This window comes from Lutra lutra, chromosome 10, assembly GCF_902655055.1.
Source record: "Lutra lutra chromosome 10, mLutLut1.2, whole genome shotgun sequence".
Lineage (NCBI taxonomy): Eukaryota > Metazoa > Chordata > Mammalia > Carnivora > Mustelidae > Lutra > Lutra lutra.
In genome coordinates this window covers 5477153-5499429 of record NC_062287.1, presented here as the reverse complement: position 1 = coordinate 5499429, position 22277 = coordinate 5477153, and the positions used below count along the sequence as shown (strand labels likewise).

The 22277-nt window shown below is 41.2% G+C and overlaps 1 protein-coding gene across 2 annotated transcripts in view; it reads left to right on the top strand.

The window, feature by feature from the left end:
• Positions 1-10446, top strand: part of LOC125079945 (protein NPAT) — a 51207-nt gene extending 40761 nt beyond the window's left edge. The window contains exons 13-19 of one of the 2 annotated variants that reach the window (XM_047693692.1): positions 1738-2691; positions 2875-3405; positions 4483-4598; positions 4678-4786; positions 7474-7534; positions 7699-8836; positions 10055-10446. In XM_047693692.1, coding sequence (XP_047549648.1) covers positions 1738-2691; positions 2875-3405; positions 4483-4598; positions 4678-4786; positions 7474-7534; positions 7699-8836; positions 10055-10132 — 2987 coding nt within the window. In that variant the 3' untranslated portion in view covers positions 10133-10446. Of the gene's footprint in view, positions 1-1737; positions 3406-4482; positions 4599-4677; positions 4787-7473; positions 7535-7698; positions 8837-10054 lie in introns of both variants that reach the window. The other variant, XM_047693690.1, reaches the window with a different exon arrangement.
• The last annotated feature ends 11831 nt before the right edge of the window (positions 10447-22277 follow it).

Sequence of the window (22277 nt, the reverse complement as noted above, 5' to 3'; positions counted from 1 at the left end):
GGTGTTTGTACAGTCAGGGTGCGGTGTTAATACTCAGCTGGTGAGCAAGTTCAGCTGACTGCTCAGCATCCGTATCACTTGTGTCAAGGAAACTATACACTGTAGTGATAGTCTTGCAGTATGGATTTGATCAGATTTTCAGTCCTATTCCGATGTGTCTACTAAGTCAGTTTTTTACATTTCTGTCTCCAGTACCAGTGAAGTAGCAGTGGAATACCAGTGGGGCACATAAATGACCCACAGTAACTATTGACTGAGGGAAGGCAGTGAATGTGACCATCTTACCTCCATTACAATTATTTTAATTTTGTAAAACATAACACTTACAGAGAAGTACACAATAAAGATATGTGTATCTCACTGAATTATAGCCAAACAAATACCTGTATAACCATCTCCCAAATCAAAAAACAGAACACTGCCAGCAGGATGAAAACCTCGCTTCATCTCCCTTCCCAACACTAAACCCTCCATCTCTTTTTCTAAAAGATACCATTGTCCTTGTATCTCACACATGCCGAACTCTGTGCCTTTTTAGTATCACCTTCTTCAGTTCTGTTAACAAGTTGTGTCAAAATAATCTTTTCTGCTCTGTCTTCTTAAATGCCTCCAACTGCCAAGAAAACCTGATGGCTTCCAAGTTTCACATAATATCTCAGACTACATTCCCATTTTGAATTCTCTGCCTACACTGCAGCCCAATCCTCTAATTCTTAAACTGGAGTACAGCGTTACTTTGCGCGGAAGATCATGCTTCACTTAGGCGCTCTACTGTGCACAGAATGAAACTCAAAATCTCATTCTCTCGAAGTCTTACCACTTCACTGAAACTGACGTGGCCTGGATATAACTTCTCCCCATCTCCCCACAGTAGGATTACGAGTGTCGCATTGACAGAATCATAGGTGACAGCCATTTTTCCAGACTTTTTTCCTCTGTTTTTCATATTGTTATTGTTAATTTCTCTATCCTACACTGTGATGCTCTATGACACAGCATGTCAGTACTACGTTACTTCCTAAAACGTCCTTTCTTCTTATTCCAGTGATCACAGCTCTTTTCTTTTTCAAGATCTCCTCTTATAATAGCGCCTTTGTAACAGTCACATCGGTTAGGCACAAAGAGGTACCATTCGCTCCTGTGCTATAACAGTTTTTACATGTTTTATCATCTCTTTCTGTGTCTGCTTCCCTTACTAGACTGATCTTCCCAAAGGCAGAGACTAGGTCATTCATCTTTATATCCCAACACTAATCATGTGGTTGATGATTTTTAGTAAGTGTGTGTTGAAGATTGCAAATAGGACGCGGCAATAGCAAACGTTGATCATACAAAATGTGCTTGGCCCATTTCACCTTGAAGAATATATCAGATAAAGTAAGGTCAACAGACATGGTACAAGTTGAAAAGTCAGCTATTTCAAAAAAAAAACATGTGGGGCCAGTTTTTTACCTACTAATAAGCTTTAAATGTTCTTAAACCTACATACTTTTTCCTTCTTTGCATCATTTGTATTCTAAGAGGTTTGAAAAACAGTTTGGCCCTTGTTTAAAAAGGCATCAGTAAGTTTAAAAACAAAAACAAAAAAAGTACCTGTAAGTTTTTTGATACTCGGAAAATGTGAGATGCAGCTTTTCCGACTTCTGCTTACCAAGCTATCAAAGATGAGTTACTTTCTTGTCAAAACAGGAGTAAACGGGACATGCTCACCATCTCTGCCATCCTTCTGTCTTGCAGGTGATCAGTCTGGACCGCCCCCATTTTGCACATCCTACCAAAGCGAAGACCCCTCTGCCGCTCTGAAGAGCCGCGGCCACGCGGAGCTCCGCCAGGAAGCACAGGAGCACTTCCCGCAGACGGGCTCCAGCGTCCAGAAGAAGGCATTTAAGACAGTCGGACCTAATGGACACAAGTGTAACCTTGATATTACCTTCGAGTCTGTGCCTCATTTGAATGACTTTAACCAAAGAGTAAATGCAGACGCTGAATGTAATCAGCGCTGTGCCGAATTCTACACCCATCCGCTGCCCGCTGACGCCGCCGTGGCGATGGAGGTCGGGAAGAATGTCCTGCTGTCGGAAGCCCCCCGTGAGCCTCCCTCGCAGCCTGATGCATCCGCTCTGCCAGTGACGTCGTTCGTTTCCCTCGGCGCTGAGACTCACTCTGAAAACTTAATGCTCTCTGGGAAGAGTTCTCAGCTTTTATCCCAAAATATCCCATTAACTGGAAAGACATGTAAGACAAGTCAGTTTTGTGAAAACTCTAACAACACAGCAAGACTTAAAACTAATCTCCCTAGTTCTAACTCACCAGACCCAAGAGAAATGCACCAGAATAAAACCGAGATCCACGGCGGCTTGCCAGGTGCATCACAACATGCAGACTGCCAGGACAGTTCTTCACTTCAAAGTAAAATACTACCTGTGTCCGTTGAAAGTTCTGGTTTAAAGGTATCCGAGCAGTTAGACATTCGTCTTGAAGATTCAGTGTCTTCAGTTAAACAACCAGCTGAGGAGTCCTCGGCCCCTGATTTAAATCATACAGAAAAACGTGAAACTCAGCCCTCCAAGTCTGAGAAAGTCGCTGTCCAGTCACAGGAGCGTTCATCTTTAAGAGAAGATGGAGATAGTATTTTTCTCACTTTAGGCGACAGTGGTAACTGTGGGGAGGTGGCACTCATTGCTCCAGAAGGTAATGCTGTGGAAGGGAAGCAGTCTCTGCCCTCAGAAGCTCTGTGTTCTTCAGTGGGAGATTCTCACCCTGAGTCCCAGAATACTAGTGACAAACCTGCTGTGGACAATTCAGCAGACATAGATGCATCAAATATCGTCTCTCTCAAAATTATCATTAGTGACGACCCATTTGTTTCCTCAGATACGGAACTCAACAGTGCTGTTTCTAGTATCAGCGGGGAGAACTTGCCAACGATAATCCTGTCCTCTCCTGCCAAGTCTCCTGCCAAAAACGCAGAACTAGTTAAATGCTCGTCTCCGGAAGAAACTGCAGGCGCTGTCCCGTCTGCTGAAAGACTCACGGATTCCGCGCCAGTGGAACAGAGCCTTTTGGCCCTCAAGCCTGAGGACTCTGCCGGAAACGGCGCTCAGAATGAAGGCAGCATTGCCTTTTCGTCCAACATCACACCGTGTGTGTCCAAGGACGGTGGGTACATACAGTTGATGCCGGCTACGAGCACGACGTTTGGCAATTCAAGTAACATTCTCATAGCGACCTGCGTGACTGATCCAACAGCCTTAGGAACAACTGTAAGTCAGTCTAATGTGGTGGTGTTGCCCGGAAATTCCGCCCCTGTGACTGCTCCGCCTCCCCTGCCCCAGTTACAGACGCCCCCAAGGTCCAACAGTGTGTTCGCTGTCAACCAGACTGTGTCACCCAGCTTTTCGCAAGGTAACTTTAAGAACACATTGAAGTTCATTTCTCTGGAATGGGGTGTAATTTCTCTTGGGTGTGCATTTATTGACTAGGAGGAATTAAATCGTGGATGGATAGTGTGAGAAAAGACTGGAATTTGTGATTATGCCCCCTCTTTTCTCTCCCTAATTAGTTTAGTCGTGCCTTCTTTTGTATCTACTATAAGTTAGGGAGTCCTTGGTTTCAGTGATCCTGGAAGATGGAGCTGATGACACATTCATCTGCCTTTCCTTCCATATTGGTTCCCAAGCTCCTTTCCCCCTTTTTTTAATATTGTAGGCATATAATAAAACCTGAATAAATGCACACAATTAGTAAGCCTGTTTGGAGTACTGTTTAAAATGACATAAAAGAGGGGTCAGAATGAGTAGAGACTGGGATTTCAGCGGAAGCTCGAAAAGAAGTCGGGGTTGGGGTGGAGGGAGGGAGTTGTCAAGTATAGGTGTGGTTGAGAGACTGAAGTGGGTGTTCCTGAAAGTGAGCTCCACCTGACGGGAGCAGGTAGTGAATATAAGGAAGAGTTTGATTTAGGGGACAAGGATAAACTAGGAGAGGCACGGACTGTAGTGTTGACTTCTAAGAACCAGATAAGCATTGTCATTTCCCCTCTTGGTTTTGACTCTTGGTAAATTTCTCTGGACCCTTTTTGACCAGTACCACTGAGGTGACAGGTTCGCATTCTGAGCAGGTCTTGGGCCGTTAACATTCAGTTGAGACCCTAATTTTGTGGTACAATTCAAACTTGAAACCGTCACCATCACATTTCTAATCAGTTTCACTATTGTATTTAGAAGAATCAGCATATAACGGTGAGCCCCTGACTGTGATGTCTAATGCTTAGACTGTTTACCTTGACCAAATATAGTAAGATTACTTTAATATTCAGATTAACTTTTTCTTAATTTGTTAGCCTTGCTTTTGTTCCTAAAGTTTTTTAAGGACAATAGATTCTAAGGTATTCTAAGGATTATAATTTTAGGGATTTATTTAAATAAATTAGTAGTTACTTTGGAGTCTTTTGTTTGAGAATCTTATTGAGAATTTTTTTTTAAGGATCTGCCATCATAATTGCTTCTCCTGTCCAACCTGTTCTCCAAGGAATGGTGGGAATGATCCCTGTATCGGTGGTTGGACAGAATGGAAATACCTTTTCTGCTCCTCCTCAGCAGGTAAGATTTCTGAACTGAAAATGGTGCAGTGATGCTTTTCAAACATAGTATCTATCACTCATGGTTGCTTCTCTTCTAGCTCCTTCATATGCCTTTGACGGCACCAGTATGCAGTAGAAGTACCCCTCAAATCCCCATCCCTCCAAAATCACAGAGGACTCCGGCACTGAGGAACAAGCCTTGTACAGGTACATTTTTAAGTTCATTAATGTCTGTATACTCATTTGTTTCCGGCAGCACCACAGTATTTTTCTGAATACCTGTTTCGTTCCGACAGGTGATTTCTAACCTTTACTTCAAGCTTTTTTTTTTTTTTCCTTTTTTTTTTTTTTTTAAGTGATCTAAGTTAAAAGGTGAATGGAGCAAAAAAGAGTTCAGAGACCATATACTTATGAGAACTTGAATGTGGTGGATATAGCATCAGAACTCACAGGACGGGAAGGATAGTTTAATAAATTTATTGGCTATTATATATTTATAAGGAAAAAATTAGATACCTTCCTCATACCATACACAAAGGTGAACTCCAAGATGATTAAAGACATAAAAGTATAAAGCAATACAGTTAAACAGTAAAAGAAATGTAAGAGAATGTCTTGGTGACACAAGGATAAAAGGATTGCTTTAGAAAAAATGAAAAAGATACATAATTACATTTGGAAAAAGTTAAGAGCATGACTGCTCCAGGGGTGCCTGGGTGGCTCAGTGGGTTAAAGCCTCTGCCTTCGGCTCAGGTCATGATCCCAGAACCCTGGGATCGAGCCCCACATCGGGCTCTCTGTTAGGCAGGGAGCCTGCTTCCTCCTCTCTCTCTCTCTCTCTGCCTGCCTCTCTGCCTACTTGTGATCTTTGTCTGTCAAATAAATAAATAAAATCTTTAAAAAAAATTTTTTTTTTTTAAAAGTCATGACTGCTCCAAAATTAAAGGTTTCTGTTCAACAAAAGACACTACTTATGAAATAACAGCAGATCTTCATTGAGCGGTTGCATCAGACTTCTGCCTCCAACTTCTCCATCTTCGTGGATGACAAAATGCCCACGTCATCAACTTACCCACCCCCCTGGCCCTCAGCATTCTTGGACACTTTCCATTTCTGAGTCTTGATTTTCATGTCACCTAACCTCTCCTTTAGCTTCACCTTTAAATACTTCCCTTCTTACTAGCCCTGTGTGGTTGTAAAGGCAGGTAACCTATCTCTGAACATTCTGGATTCCCGTACAGTGACTTTTCAGCCAGTGAAGGCTCCTCTTTGCCCTGAACCTCCCGTCTCCCTCCTGGGTTCCTTTCCTTCCCCGACCAGGCTAGACCCACCTCACCCGCCCTTCCCAGGACTCTGAAACACCTTCAGCTGCACATTCTTCAGTAGAAGGTGCCTTCCGGCCCCGGATCTGTCCAGACATCACCCTCTGCCTTTGTACCTTGGCCTCTCAGATTGCTTTGGAAGTGAGGCTGTTCACTACCACTTAAAACCGTCTCACTCTCACTGCCACTTAGCGGTCATTTCAGGTGTCTTCCTGTCTTTCCCTTTCCCCCTTCTCACTCTTCCGAACTCCTGCAGCTCTTCTACCTACACGGTCCCCACCCTCCTCACTCTGGGCCAGTGACCTTCTCTCCCACCAGAGCAGTAAGTAGTGAGCTCCGTTTTCTCACATCACTCCCACTGGGTGTGTCCTTGTTCTGCTTCCTCCCGTTCCTGTCTTTCTTACAGGACTGATGCTCTCCTCCTTTCTCTGGTTAATGCCTGCATCTTCTCCGGTCTGCCTGCGTCTTCTGTCTTCTCTGTAGCCTGCATTTGTCTTGTTTGGATCCTTCTGTCCCTGTGCAGTTCCTGGGGTTTGTCTCACCGGCCAGCCGCCCATCCCCACCTTCTCCTGTCTCCCATTCTTTCTTCATCCACGTTATTGTCTTTTCTCATGTTTCCACTAAAACTGTTTAAACTGAGATCCCCAGTGGCTCTGGAGGTTTTCCGTTCTGACATTACCTTCCTCTGGCAGTTGACATAGTGGTGGTTTCTGGACCCGCCACTGAGTTACTGCACTCCTGCCTTCGTGACTCCGCCCAATCCAGACCTTCAAGTTCTACACGTCTCAGTCCCACTTCTTCCTCAAAGACCTCCTCAGCCTGCTTTTCTCCCCCTTGATTAATGTTCCCATTCAGTCCTCCTTAACCCTTCCTATCTGTGTGAGCGCCCATGGCTGTCTCCAAGGCCTTTGTCTCTTACCTGGAGTATTTGCGGCTGCCTGAGGAGGATTTCGGATGGCAGTTTTCTTTCTTCTCTCGTCCCGTCTTCTACACTACTGCCAGAGTGACTTTCTAAAGCACAAGTCTGTTTTACCTCTTCCCTATTTAGAAGTCTTAAGGGCGCTCTCTGAAACTTTTTGCATAATGCACAAGGTCCTTCACGATCTCACCTGTGCCAGCTTGGTTTTCTTGCTGCTCTCCCACAGAAATCCTTAAGTCCCTAGAAATTAAAATACAGCTATTAAAACTCCAGAGCTGGTGCTTTTCCTGATGTAGGCATGCTGACATGACGATCAAATGGGCATGATTTCAAAATAGGCATAATATATTACTTTCTTTAGCTTTCTGGACCTAAGAAGTGGGAAGCCTGCTTCTCCCTCTCCTGCTCCCCCTCCCCCTGCTTGTGCTCTCTCTCTCTCTCTCTCTCTCTCAAATAAATAAAATCTTACAAAGGAATAATTAGAAATTGCTTTTTAAGCCCAGCAGGTGAGAGTATTTCATTTGTACATTAGTTGTCATTTAAAATTTTTCTCACGATGTGTGATACTTGGCTTGTTCCATTTTCATTCAGAGTAATGTACCCTTTCTCTTGGGAGTGTTTTTCTTTTCTAATTATTTCATTTATAATTCCAGGAAAGCAGGTAAATAATTTGGTGGATTCATCTAGTCATTTAGTTGGATGTCCTGCACAAAGGTAAGCATAAAAGTAGTTTTCATCATGGACTCTTTGAATGCTTAGTTTAAAAACAAACAGGATGTCTTTATGTTGCCAAAAATATTTACTTATATATTTGCAGAACTAAAGTGTCTGACAAGGATTTCTTTATGTTGCTTAAAATGTATTTCTTTATTTTGCAGAACTGAAGTGTCTGACAAGAATATGGCCACAGATCTTGGGAAAAAATTGGAAGAAATCACAGTTCCCTTCTCATTAGAGAGCATAGTTCCAACTAGCAAACCGTTTGAGAGCCACAGACGTGTGCTGTGTTTTGACAGCATCACTTCTCCTGTGGCAAATACACAGGGCACGAACCGTAAGGTGGCGTCCCAAAACAAAGAAAGGAATGACATTTCATGTCCTAATCTTGAGTCACCCCTTGTGTCCTCCACCTTAAAACCCCCTTCTAATAATGCTCTCAAAAGAGAGAGAGAGAGGCCTCCTTTGCCTAAGATTTTATCCAAATCAGAAACTGCCAATAGCCGACATACCGCCATAAAAGAAACCCAGTTAGAAAAGAAAGCTTCACCAACAGAAATTGTACTTGAATCTTTCCATAAAGCGACAGCTAATAAGGAGAATGAATTATGCAGTGATGTCGAAAGGCAGAAAAATCCAGAAACTTCAAAACTGTCAAATGGACAGCAAAATGGGGGTTTACGGAATGAGAAAACCATAGCTTCACTGCAAGAACTAACCAAAAAACAAGGCACATCCTCAAATAGTAAAAATGCCATTTCAGTAGGGGCACCTGTGAAGGATCCAAAACAAGAACAGACTAAATGTGCCAGTTCTGTGATGAACGCCCTGAGCAAACCTACCACAGACGTGGTGCCAGATGGCCAGTGGCCCAGCCCCGTAGCGAGGCTCCCCGAGAGCTCTGATGGGCCTGGGCCCCGGACGCCTGGCGCGGGGGCGGGGGACAGACCTAAAGAAGAACCGAGAGAGGGTATCAAGGTCCCCTCTAGTAGCACAGCCAAGGTGATGGTCCCCCCTGTCACCCCAGACCTGCCTGCCTGCAGCCCCGCCAGTGAGACCGGGAGCGAGAACAGCGTCAGCATGGCCGCGCACACGCTCATGATTCTCTCCAGAGCAGCCGTCTCCAGGACCGCCGCCGCAACTCCTCTCAAAGACAACACCCAGCAGTTCCGAGCCTCCTCCAGGAGCACCACAAAAAAGCGGAAAATGGAGGAATTAGATGAACGTGAACGAACCTCTCGGGCTTCCAGTAAAAGTCTTACAAATTCATCACTCCCAATGAAAAAGAAGAAAATTAAGGCAAGTTTGAAAGTCTTAATTTCAAAAGCACACCTTTGCCCTTCCTTCAGTGCTCACGTTAGAGATCTCAGCATTTTTGCCGCAGCTACCTGACCGGACCCTCCGGTCAAGACGGCTTTGAGTCTTGACTGACAAAATGATGCTGTAGCAGTGTCTCAGCCAGTGTGGGCCGCAGAATTTGTCTAGGGGAAGCAAGCATTTGCAAAACAATTGCTAAGGCATTGCCTCAGGGAAAGGAGGTTTTTGTTTCTGTCGCGGTAGGACCCAAGTGTAAAAGTGTTTCAGGGGAATGACAGAAGCTATGAAAGATTGGGAAGCCACTGCTGTGTGTGGAATTAAAGTAAAAAACAACTTTGCAATTCCTACCTCTTGGGGGGTTTTCAGTGTCCTGCCGTCTCTTCCATTGGCTCTTAGAGACGTTAATATGTTGGAGCAGTGTAAAAGCTAAAGTTACCTGTTTTTCTCCTTTGGGCATGGTTATCTGTAGGAAGGCGGTGCAGGGATAGCTTTGAAAACCAAAACCCATTTTTCCTGAACCTATTTAGCCACTTAGTAAGTGAACTGAATAGCAAGAAAGGTGTTTAACATGTCTTATGGCAAGTCCAGTACCCGGGAAAGAGTTGTGGCTTTGATGCCACGCAAACCTGGGTTTGAACCCCGCATCTCCTGCTCACTGGTTCTGTGATCGTGGTTAAGCCCGGAGCCTCTGGGGCTCAGCTGCATCGCTTGACCTGAGGCTACCACACGCGTCTTACGTGAGGCTGGACGGAGTAAACGTAGCGTTCCTAAGACGCCTGGGGCCGGAACAGTACCTGTTACTTGTAGTGAGGAAAGCTTCTGAGACTCACTGTGGTTTGGTGAGAATGACACCCTCATAGAAAGCATGGCCTGTCTTGTCTCAGCATTCACAAACTCTGAATTTGTTTAATGTGTTTTGCTTAAACTAATGTTAAAGTACCACTGAAGTATAATTTATTAACTCTGGATTTATAAAATGTGTTGCTACTTCTCTGTATAATTAAAATTCCAACCAACTAAAAATTTTAGCGAAATTTTAGTATAGGAAGAACCTGATATGAGGTTCTAAGTAAAAGTTTTTTGGCCTTGTTTGAGTTCAATATGTTAACTTAGGTTTATTTTTTCTTTTTTTTTTCTTTTCTTTCTTTTCTTTTTTTATTTCTTTTCCTTTTTCTCCCCCTCCCCCCTTTTTTTTGACAGAAAAAGAAGCTACCCAGTTCATTTCCAGCTGGAATGGATGTGGACAAATTTTTGTTATCATTGCATTATGATGAGTAAACATTCTGAACATAAAAGAACAGTAGCTGTTTAAAACTCGTATCCCTTAAACTATGAGTGTAGGGAATGAGATACTGACAGAACCTAAAAGCATGACCTGCACTTTCCTTGTACTGAAATTTCACTTTATATCTGAATCATGCTGTTTCTGAAGCAGCTTCCTAGTTTGTAAATAGATTTACCTGGTATATTTTTTATTTTGGAAAAAAACATTTGCAGAAATGTAAGTAAAGCCAATCTGCAAAACTGTATAGCTCTGACAATTACGTATTGTACATATTGTATAAATCTTGTTGAAATAGAGGTTAAATCAATCTAGTATTCTTACATTGTGTTTTTGACTTCTTGTGATCCCTGAGGCTTTTTCGTCTGGAGTAGTTTCTCATTTTGTGTGGGGGGAAAAAATGATGCTTTTCTTTATAAAATTGCCTTCGGTAACTGTCCTACAAGACATTTAAAGACAGCCACAGAGTAGTACAAAGGTGATGACAACCTCAGTTGGTGGAGCGATCAGAAATGAACAATTTAGGTTTTTCCCAGAGTGAATATTACCCCTTCTTATAATTGCAGTAAAGATTATATTCCTGAAATTTTACACTTTAATGTGTTTCTCCTGGTCATTCTGGTCTCTTTGTTTTAAAGAGAATTTTGTAAACCATTTTTGAGTGTTCTATTTGTTTATAACTTTTAAGATCTTTTACAAAACTTTAAATGTTTAGACTGTGGAGCCATACAAAGTTCATGTAATAGTTGAGATGTCTTGGTATGTGTATACTTTTTCCCATATACTGGGGATTTGAAGAATTGCACTAATTCATAGAACTTAGTACATAACAGTGACCAGTGCACATTTAATTTAAATCTTGTATTCTATGTTAAAGCTTGTGTGGAGGATTATCTTCTGGTGTCCTTTTTAGAAAGCCATGTCCATCAAAAGATGTAAAAAGAGAAATCATAGTTTTATATTTTAATTTAGTTTCTCCTAAAATGGGCTGTGTTAAGTAACTATATCTGTACTTAGATATAGTGTACTGTCTCTGTGCCCCCTAAGAGGTTGTAAAGAGTTACTCAAAAAGTCCTTAAGGAGAATGAAAGAGGTGCCTTCTCTGTATCAGACTCACATCAGTCAAGTTGAAAAACTGGTTAAAACCTTTAAATGAGAACAGAAATTATCATTAATATCTGACCGATTGTGCCTAGATTAAAGTATATTCTCTTAAGTGCTTTCTGTTTGATTAAATATCAGTATATCAAGGATTTTTTCTACAGGTGTATATGTTAAAGGGTCATTTCCCTCAGCCTTTTTTTATACTGGGCCTTTAAAAAACTTAAATCCATCCTACTCCTATTTCTCAGTGTGGAAATCACGTCATAATTGCTAAACCTTACTGCAGAAATATGTCTTGTTAAAAATTTCTGTGATCTGGCGGTGGTCTATTCCTAAGGAACTACATATCATACACGTAATGTTTATTTAACTCAACTTGATACTGTACTACAGTTAGGTTTGAATAAATATTTTCATTAACTGCAAAAGTTTGAATTACTTTATATTGGCATATATACACATCCACTTAATGACCCAGATTGAGACTAGCACATTATCAGGACCGTAGAATCCCCTCCTACTTCCTCTAGTAACCGCTAACTCCCGGGGTAGTAATGATCCTGACCTCTACCACAGTTTTAGCTTGTTTCTTTTTTTTAACAGTATGACTGTACTCATGCAGAATAGTCTTGTGTGACTTGTTTTGCTCCCCATTGCAAGATCCACCCACGTATGTCATTTGGCTGTCCTCTTCCATGCTATGTATTTTTCTGTTGTGTTTATCCATGTTGTACCATACCACAGCTAATCCATTTTATAACCGATGGACATTTATTTTCAGTTTGGGGCTATTAGAAATAGAACAGTGAATATATTTGTACATTTTGGGGGGTGAATGTATTACACTTCTCAGTTGGATATGTATTCAGGAGGGTTGCTGGCTCTTAGGGTTGTAGATCTCCAACCCTATTCAGATTTTTCCACTGTCCAGAGTGGTTTTATCAAACCCTACCACTATCAGCAGTGTAAGGAGAGTTCCGTCTGTTCTACATCATTGTCAGTACTTGGTATTTTCATACCATTTTGGCCGTGTCTGTTGGCATCATAATGCAGTTTTACTTTAGTTCTTGCTGAGAGAACTGAACACCACGTCGTATGCATGTGGCCATTTAGAGGACAGGTCTCCTTTTGTGGAGTATCTGTTCATGTCTTTTGGCCAATTTTTGTACGGAGTTGTCTGCCTTTTTTCTTACTGATATGTATCTGTTCTTTCTGTCTTCTAGATACAAGTCCTATTTCAGATGGATATCTGATGTCTGGATGTTTTAGCATGTTTTTCTTCTAGCAGTTTTATTGTTCAACCTTGTGTACTTTGATCATCCAATTAACCCAGCGTCATTCTTGAGAAAGACTTGCCCAAATACACTGCACTGTTATCGTTGTCATGAACTGAAAAACTATGTCTGTGTGAGTTTGCTTCTGGACACGGGTCTGTTCCAGTGGTCGACTTTTTTTTTTTTTAATTGAAGTATAATTAACATACAATGTTACGTTAGTTTCAGGCATACAACCCACTGGTTCAACGGTTCTACACGGGACTTGGTGCTCAGCACAATAAGGGTAGTTACCGTCTGTCAGCAAACAACGTTCTTAAAGGATCATTAACTGTATTCCCTCTGCTGTACTCCTCATCTCCATGACTTATTTTTATAACTGGAAGTTTGTACCATTGATCCTCATTTTAAAGATGTGCCAGCAACACACCATGTTAATGACTGTAGGAAATCTGTTTTAGGTTTTATTTTATATTTGAGCCACTTACTGAATGAGCTCTGTTAGAGCTAAGGGTTTCCCTGATGCTTAGTTTTTACTTACTAAGTATATATCCTCTCTGAATAATTTTCTAATTTCATTTCTTCTTACTGTGGTGATGAGCATTTCAAGTACAACAAATAATGATCAAAGTGGGCTTCCATGTCTTAGTCCTCATTTTAATGAGAATGTTAAGTACAATGTTGAATTTTGTTTGTAGTGTTTGAAGAATTTACATGAGGAATATCTGTTCAACTTAATTAGGTGCTCTTCTAACATCAGTTAAAATATTTTTATTAAATCCATGAATTTTGTTTTTATTAATCTAATATTTTTTTTTTAAAGATTTTATTTATTTATTTGACAGAGAGAAATCACAAGTAAGCAGAGAGGCAGGCAGAGAGAGAGGAGGAAGCAGGCTCCCTGCTGAGCAGAAAGCCCGATGTGGGGCTCGAACCCAGGACCTGGGATCATGACCTGAGCCGAAGGCAGCGGCTTAACCCACTGAGCCACCCAGGCGCCCCTATTAATCTAATATTGTGTGCTTTGCAATCTTACTGATGTCTGAGTATAAATTTGATTTGTCAACATTTTATTTAAATGTTTACTTCTAATGAGATTGGTTTCAAGCTTATGCCAGGTTTTTTGGGGGGTTTTTTTCTATTGAATTTGGAACTTACCATCTCTTTCTAGTTTATCTGAATATTGGAATAGTAAATAGTGCTTCTTTGAGGATTCACTTGATGGTTCAGACAAGGCATGTGGAGCGTTTAGGTCAATGTCTGGAACATAATGCTATTTTCACAACTAGATCCCTGTGCTGGTTTTTTTATTTCCATATTCTGCAGCAGATTATTTAGAATGGTAACTGACTTTTCCTGAAATGAAATCATTGAAGCCGGCAAGCTTTTTCTGCAGTAGTTTAGGTGTTTTTTAACTCAAAATTTCTTCTAGGCTGATTGGTCCAGTCAGGCTTTGAGCTTTTTTCTGAATTACATATATTTTTCCCCTAAATCTTGGTTGTTCTCTTCAGAGACTAATTTTCTGACAAAATCACCTGCTACATTTAACAGTTTTGTACTTTTCTGATTGACTGATTTGTCATTTATTTTTTCTTTTTTCTTTTTTTTTTTTTTTTTAAGATTTTATTTATTAGAGAGAGACCGTGAGAGAGAGCATGAGCGAGGAGAAGGTCAGAGGGAGACGCAGACTCCCCGTGGAGCTGGGAGCCTGATGCGGGACTCGATCCCAGGATTCCGGGATCATGACCCGAGCTGAAGGCAGTCGCTTAACCAGCTGAGCCACCCGGGCGCCCATTTATTCTTAATGTTTGCTCTTTTCCTCAGAGTTCTTTTTCATGTTTAATTTTTTAAATTGAATGGTTACCTGGCTTTTTTTCCTTTTACACTTGATCTTAGCCAAAAGGCTGAGAAGCAGTGGCTTTTTTTCCTTTTAAAACTATGTAAGCATTTGGGGCGCCTGGGTCGCTCGGTGGGTAAAGCCTCTGCCTTGGGCTCAGGTCATGATCCCAGGGTCCTGGGATCCAGCCCCACATTGGGCTCTCTGCTTAGCAGGGAGCCTGCTTCCCCCTCTCTCTCTACTTGTGATCTCTCTCTCTCTCTCTCTCTCTTTCTCTCTGTCAAATAAATAAAGTCCTTAAAAAAAACCTGTAAGCATTTAATTAAGGCAATGAATTTAGTTCTGATTTCACCTTTAAGACCTCAAAATTTGGAAGATGAGGTAAGGACTTTCATTTTTTTGTTTTGTTATTTTTTTAATGTTTAACTTAATTATTTAGAATAAAGTAGCATGCTAATTTTCAATTTTTGCTTAAAATTTGTTATTCTTGTAAGAAAATCAGTTGATATTTCTGTAAATCTTGTTACGGAGGCTTAAAAACACTGTTTATAAAGATACTAGGTTTGATATTTAATTTTACATTATCCTATCTAACTTTTAATACTTTTGTCATAAACCTTTACTTTCCCATTATTACTCTCTTGGCTATAGTTTCTGCTTCAGTTGTTTTGGTATCATTGTTCAGGGCCTAGCCTCTAACTATCATAACGGCATTTTTTTTTTTTTTTTCAGCTTTATTGTGTTAAAACTGATGACTAAAGTTGTTAAGATAACTGATGTGGACATCACGAGTGGATCTACAGTAGGTCGTGGAAGGATTCCTCCCGTCGAGTGAAGAACCATCCCGCACCTCACCTATTCCTCTTGGCTGTGTGTGGGATGTGTGAGTTCTCTCTCAGCACATTTCAGTTCTGTAATACAGTGTTGCCACCGCATGATACATTAGACCCTCGAACTTCATCTTAGAGCTGAAATTTTGTACCGATTTATAAAAGCTCCCTCTGCACCTCCACGGCCACGCCCCAGGCCCCAGCACCCAGCAGCTACTTTCCTTCTCTATTTCTAAGAGTTTGACTTTTTTAAAAAAATAGATTCCATATATAAGTGATAACCATGCAATATTTATCTTTCTCTGGTTTATATCACTAAGTATAATGCACTCAAAATCCATCCGTGGTACTGCAAATGCAGAATGTCTGTCTGTCTCATGGCTGAATAACCCTCCGCTGCATACGGTTAGCGCCCTTCGTTAGCTTGGTCATTCTCCGGCTGCGGCTTCGGCGTCCCCGGGTCTTAGCTGCTGTGGGTCGTGCTGGGGAAGCTGCAGTGAACATGGAAGCACACGTGTCTTTTCCCTGCATGCTTTTCATTTCCTTGGGGTATACAGACACACACACACGCACGTATACGTGTGTCCACGAGTAGGTGGGCTGGATCCTATTTTTTCTGATTTTTCTTCTTGAATTTTTGAGGAAGCTCCATGCTGTTTTCCATAATGACGGCACCAGTTTACATTCCCAGCCCCGGTGCGCAAGGGTTCTCTCTCCACATGTTTGCCAATGCTTCGTCTTTGATGACGGCCATTCTGATAGGTGCGAGGTGGTTTGTCGTCGTTCTGATTTGCGTTTCTCAGATGACTTACTGACATTGAGTAACCGTTTCATGGACCTGTAGGTCATTTACAGATCTTTCTTGGAAAAATATCTATTCTTATCCTCTGCCCAATTTTTAGTTCAGTTGGTTTTTTGCTGTTGAATTCTGTGAGGTTTTTTTGACATTAACCGCTTATCAGATAATTTGTAAATCTTCTTCCCGATTCCGTACATTCTTTTCTTTTCACAGGTGGTTCTTCGGCTGTGCACAAGCTTTTTAGTTTGATACAATCAGGCTCATTTATTTGCTTTTGATTTTGGTATCAGATTCAGAAAAACCATTGCCAAGATCTATGTCCAGAAGGTCACTTTCTATGTATTCTTCTAGAGCTTTATGGTTTCAGATCTTAGTCCATTTTGAGTTAATTTTTGCGTATGGTATAAAATCGGAGTCTATGTACCCGTCCAGTTTTCCCAATACCATTTGTCAAAGAAATTCTCCTTTCCCAATTTTACATTTTTGGCTCCTTTGCCCTAAATTAATTGCTTATGTGTTGCATAGATTTATTTCTAGGCCCTCTGTTCTATTGATCTTTGTGTCTGTTTTATACCAGTACTGTACTGTTGTGATTACTGTAGCTTTGTTTGAAGTCAGGAAGTGTGTTTCCTCCAGCTTTGTTATTCCCATCAAAATCGCTTTGGCTATTCAGGGTCTTTTGTAGTTCCATACAAATTTTAGGATTGTTTATTCTATTTCCGTGAAAAATGCCGCTGAAATTTTGATAAGGATAGCACTGAGTCTATATAGTATGGACATTTAAATATGATTAATTCTTCCAGTCCAGCAGCATGGGATATCTTTCCATTTGATTGTTCTTTAGTTTCTTCCATAAAATCTTACTTGTATCAGTGTGCAGATCTGTCCCCTTCCTGACCACATTTATTACTAGATACTTTATTCTTTTTTGACAAAATTATAAATGGGGTTATTAATGTCTCTGTTAGTAGAATGTTAATGTATATAAATGCAGCTGACTTTTGTATACTTATCTTATGTCCTATAACTTTACCAAATTCATTTATTAGTTTTAACATTTTTTTGTCAAGTCTTTATGGTGTTCTGTATATCATATATCATCTGTAAGTAGAGGCAGTTTTACTTCCTTTATGATTTGGATGCCTTTTATTTCTTTTACTTGCCTAATTCTCTGGCTAGGACTTCCAGTTAATTGTTGAAAGTGGGCATTGTTGTCTCGTTCTTGATCTTAGGGGGAAAACTTTCAGCTTTACAACTATTATTCAAAGTATATTAGCTGTGGGCTTGTCATGGATGACCTTCATTTTATTGAGGTACCTTGTCTCTGTGTCCAGTATGTTGGGAGTTATTATCATGAATAGATTTTCAATTTTGTCAAATGCTTTTTCTCCCAACTATAGAGATGATCCTATGAATTTTACATTTTGTTAAATTATGTATCACAGTAATGTGCTGTAGAATTTTGTTTGCTAATATGTTGTTCAGGCCTTTTTTTTTTTTTTTTTTTTTTTTTTAAGAATTTATTTATTTGACAGACACAGCAAGAGCATAAACACAAGCAGGGGGAGTAACAGAGAGAAAGCAGATTCCCTGCTGAGTGAAGAGCCTGATGCGGGACCAATCCCAGGAAACTGTGATCATGGCCTGAGCTGAAGGCGGACACTTAACCAACTGAGCCACCCAGTTGCCCTTTGCAGCTGTGTTCTTCAAGGATACTAGCTGGTAATTTTTCTTTCTTATGGTGTCTTTGTCCAGTTTTGGTATCAGGGTTATGCTGTCCTCATAAAATGATTTTGGAAGTGTACCATTTTCTTCCTTTTTTTTTTTTCTTTTCCAATATATATATTTTTTTTAATTTATTTGAGAGAGAGCACTAGCGAGAGTAAGGACACACAAGTGAGGGTTAGAGGGAAAGGAAGAAGCAGGCTCCCTGCTAAGCAGGGAGCCCAACGTGAGGCTTGATCCCAAGACCCTGGGATCATCACCTGAAAGCAGCCACTTAACCGACTGAGCCACCCAGGCGCCCGTTCTTCTTCTGTTTAAATGTTTGACGGAATTAACCAGTGAAGCTGTCTGGTCCTAGACTTCATTGTGTGAGGGTTTTGACTACTGATTCAGTGTCCTTACTATTAATTGGTTTGTTCAGATACACTGTTTCTTCATGATTCCATCTTGGTAGGTTGTTATGTTTCTGGAAATTTATCCATTTCTCCTAGGTTTTCCAATATGTTGGTAATTCAATGTAGTCCCTTATTTCTGTGTATTTGTGGGCTATTCGTGCAGTGTCTCCTCCTTCAGTTATACTTTTATTTGCTGGAGTTCTCTTATTTTTATTCTGATTTTAGTATATGTGCTGCCAAAGTAAATTCTGTTATTTTCTTCGTAAGTGTAGCTAATGGTTTTTCTGTTTTTGCCTTAAAAAAAAAAAATCAGCTCTTAACTCTGTTGGTCTGTACTATTGTCACTTTAGTCTCCATTTCTTTCCACTCTGATCTTTATTATTTCCTTCTTTTACTAACATGGGGCTTGGTTTGTTCTTCCTTTTTTAGTTCCTCGAGGTATAGTTGATGTGTTTATTTGAGATTGTTTGAGATCTTTCTTGATTTGTAATGTGAGCACTTATCACTGGGGACCTCCCTATTAGAATTGCTTTTGGGGCACCTGGGTGGCTCAGTGGTTAAAGCCTCTGCCTTCGGCTCAGGTCATTGTCCCAGGGTCCTGGGGTCATGTCCCCCATTGGGCTCTCTGCTCAGTGGGGAGCCTGCTTCCCCCTCTCTCTCTGCCTGCCTCTCTGCCTACTTGTGATCTCTGTCAAATAAATAAATAAAAATCTTAAAAAAAAAAAAAAAAGAATTGCTTTCGCTGCATCCTATAAGTTCTGGTATGTTGTACTTCCATTTCCATTTGTGTCCACATTTTTTTTAAGATTTTGTTTGTAAGTAATCTCTATACACAACACAGGGCTCAAACTCACAACCTGGAAATCCATTGTCACATGCTCTGCTGACTGAGCCAGCCAGTTGCCCGTGTCAGGACTTTGTGCATTTCTCTTTCAATTTCTTTGACCCGTTGATTATCAGTGGCATGTTTTTAACCACCATGTGTCGATGAATTTTCTAGTTTTTCCTTCTTATAATTGATTTCTAGTTGTATACCACTGTTAGAAAAATCGCTGGATATGATTTCAATCACCTTAAACTTAGAAAGATTTCTTTTGTGGCCTCACCTGTCGTATGTCTTGGCTGGTGTTCCAGATGCTCCTGAAATGAACGTGTATTCTGGGGTTGGGTGGGATGTTCTATAAATATCTAAGTCCATCCGATCCGACATGTTATTCAAGTCCAAGGTTCCCTTACTGGTTTTCTGTCTAGATCATCTGTTCGTTGTTGAAGTGGGACACTGAAGTTTCCTACTGTTGTATTCTGCTCCTCTGTTAGGTGTGCATCTATTTCAAATGGTTTAACCTCCTGTTGGATTGCCCCCCACCTTCTTTATATCTTAAACAGCTTTTGTCTTAAAGTCTATTTTGTCCAATGAAAATACAGCTGCCCTGCTTTCTTTGGCCTCCGTACATGGAATGTCTTTTTCCAACCCTTCCCTTCCAGTCTGTGTGTCCTTGAAGCTGAAGTGAGCCTCTGGCAGGCAGCATATAGTCAAGACTTTATTTCTCCGTTCAGCTACTCTGTGTCTTGTGATTGGAGAATTTAGTTCATTTGTATTTAAAGGTATTATTTACAGGTATGGCCATTTTGTTAATTGTTCTCTGGCTATTTTGTAATTCCTTTGTTTCCCTCTGGATCTCTTGCTCTCTTCCTTTGTGATTTGATCATTTTTGCTGGTTTGGATCCTTGGTTTCCTGTCTCTTTATCTCTTGTGTATCTATTGTAGGTTTGTTTTGTGGTTACCGTGAGGCTTATACAAGATATTTATAACAATCTACTTTAAGCTATAACCGCTAACTTCAAACACACACAAAAACTACACTTTTACACTCCCCCACCACACTGGGTTTGATGTTAAAATTTATGTATATTTTTACTTTGAACATCCATTAAAAATTTTTGTAGTTGAACTTTTTAATATTCTTATACGTTCTCAGCGATTTGCCCACCACCATTACAGCACTGGAGTCCTGAATTTGACCGTGTATTTGTCTTTACCAGGGACCCAACTTCGAAATGTCTCCTTGTTACGAATTAGCATCCTTTCCTTTCCTTGAAGAAGTCCCTTTAATATTTCTTGTAAGACTGACCTTAGTGGTGATGAATTCCTTCAGCTCTTGTCTGGAAACTCTCATTCAAATCTGAAGAACAACTTTGCTGGATAAAGTACTGGTTGGCATTTTTTTTTTTCCTTTCAGCCTTTTTACTATATCCTGCCCCTTTCTTCAGGCCTGTGGACTTTGCTGAAAACTCTGCACTAGTCTCAAGGGGTTTCCCTTGTAGGTAACAAGGCATTTTTTTCTCTTGCTGCTTCTAAGATTCTCTCCTTTGCTTTAGCTTTTGACAATTTAATTATAATGTCTCAACGTGGGGCTGTTGTGGATTCATCTTTTTTGGAACCCCCTGGGCTCCCCAGATCTGGATTTCTGTTTGTTTTCCCAAGTTAACGGAAGTGTTCAGCCATTATTTGAGTACGTGCTCTACCCCTGTCTGTCTTCCCCGTGTGGGGCTGCAAGTAATGCAGGTTTGTCCACTTGATGTCGTCTAAGTGCTGTAAGTCCCCTTCATCTGTCTCCTCTTCTGATTGCGTGACACTCACCATCCTGATGTCTCGGGTCCTTTCTTCCACGTGGTGCAGTCTGACTCCTTTTCAGTTCAGTTACTGAATTCTTCAGCTCTGATTGCTCTTTGGCACTTTTATATTTTCTCTTTTGAAATTCTTACCTTGTTTGCATATTGTTCTCCCAACCCAGTGAGCATCTTTATGGCTGTTACTTGTCAGATAAATCATTTCTGTTTAATTTAGGTCTGGTTAAGTTTAATCTTGTTCTTTTGTTTAGGAAAAAAAAAAAATCCCTCTTCATTTCTTCATTTTCCTCAACTCTCTTAGGTGGTTTCTACCTACTGACCTTGTGTGGGAGACAAACGTCCTCAACCAGCCTGGGCAGAGGCCTTGATTGTCTCTTAATCTTCTGTGTTGGCCTCTGCTCTCTTGTTGGTTTTCGGTGGCTCCCAGGGCTTGAGGGTGTGGCGAGGCATGAGGATGCCAGAGGCGAGGACTGCAGTGAGCTCCTAGACCGTGGGCAGGACGTGGGGCAGCAGCCGCCAAGGTATGTAGTTAAGCCTTTCCAGGGCGGCGGCCAACGACAGACCTTGTGGCCGGCAGCCTCTGGGCCGGAGCTGGGTGTGGGGGGGTAGGGAGGGCGGGGTTGCTCCCGCACCCGCTCATGATGGCTTCTTTGCTACAGTTCCTTGCAGTCCAGGAGAGCAAGCCCTGCTGCCTGTCAAAGCCGGTGATGCGGGGACCCAGCCTTCAGGCGGCAGCTGCAAAAGGTAGGGCGCCAGACGGACGAGCAGACTGCTGCCCGGAAGGTGCTTGTGGTTTGTCAGGAGTTCACGTGAGAGTCAGAGGTGGATCTGCCGGCTCCCTGGTCCCCGGCAGGGAGCACAGCGCAGGGAGCACAGCCCATGCCTAGATCCGTGCTCAATTCTTGTCTTCCAGAAACACTACCACCTTTTTCCTCTTTTGTCTTCATGTTCTCTACAACTTTATTTTGAATCTTTTTTTTTTTTTTTAAAGATTTTATTTATTCATCTGACAGACAGGGACCACAAGTAGGCAGAGCAGCAGGCAGAGAGAGAGGAGGAAGCAGGCTCCCCGCTGAGCAGAGAGCCCGATGCGGGGCTCGATCCCAGGACCCTGAGATCATGACCCGAGCCGAAGGCAGCGGCTTAACCCACTGAGCCACCCAGGCGCCCCTATATGTATTTTTTTAACCCCAATTTTACTACATTCCCCTCCTCCCCAGCCAGTCCTTTTAAATTTAAAAATTAAGAAAATTAAAAGTTTTACATTCTTGAATTCTCAATTTGATTCTTTCCATGTACTGGTAATAAATTCTGTCATTTTTGGAGGAAATACTCAGCATATTTTTAAGCCTAAAGATTCCTAGTATCTTTGTTCTATTAAAAATACATAGATGTTGGTCATTTGTCTTCTAGTACTTTTAAAGAAAATGATTGAGGCTACCCATTTTTCCACCTAGATGTTCTCTCTGGAATCTTACTAGGATTCTGTTAATTAACTTTGCTAATGAAATAAGGCCTCCAGAGTTGTTCTATTATGATTAATCCT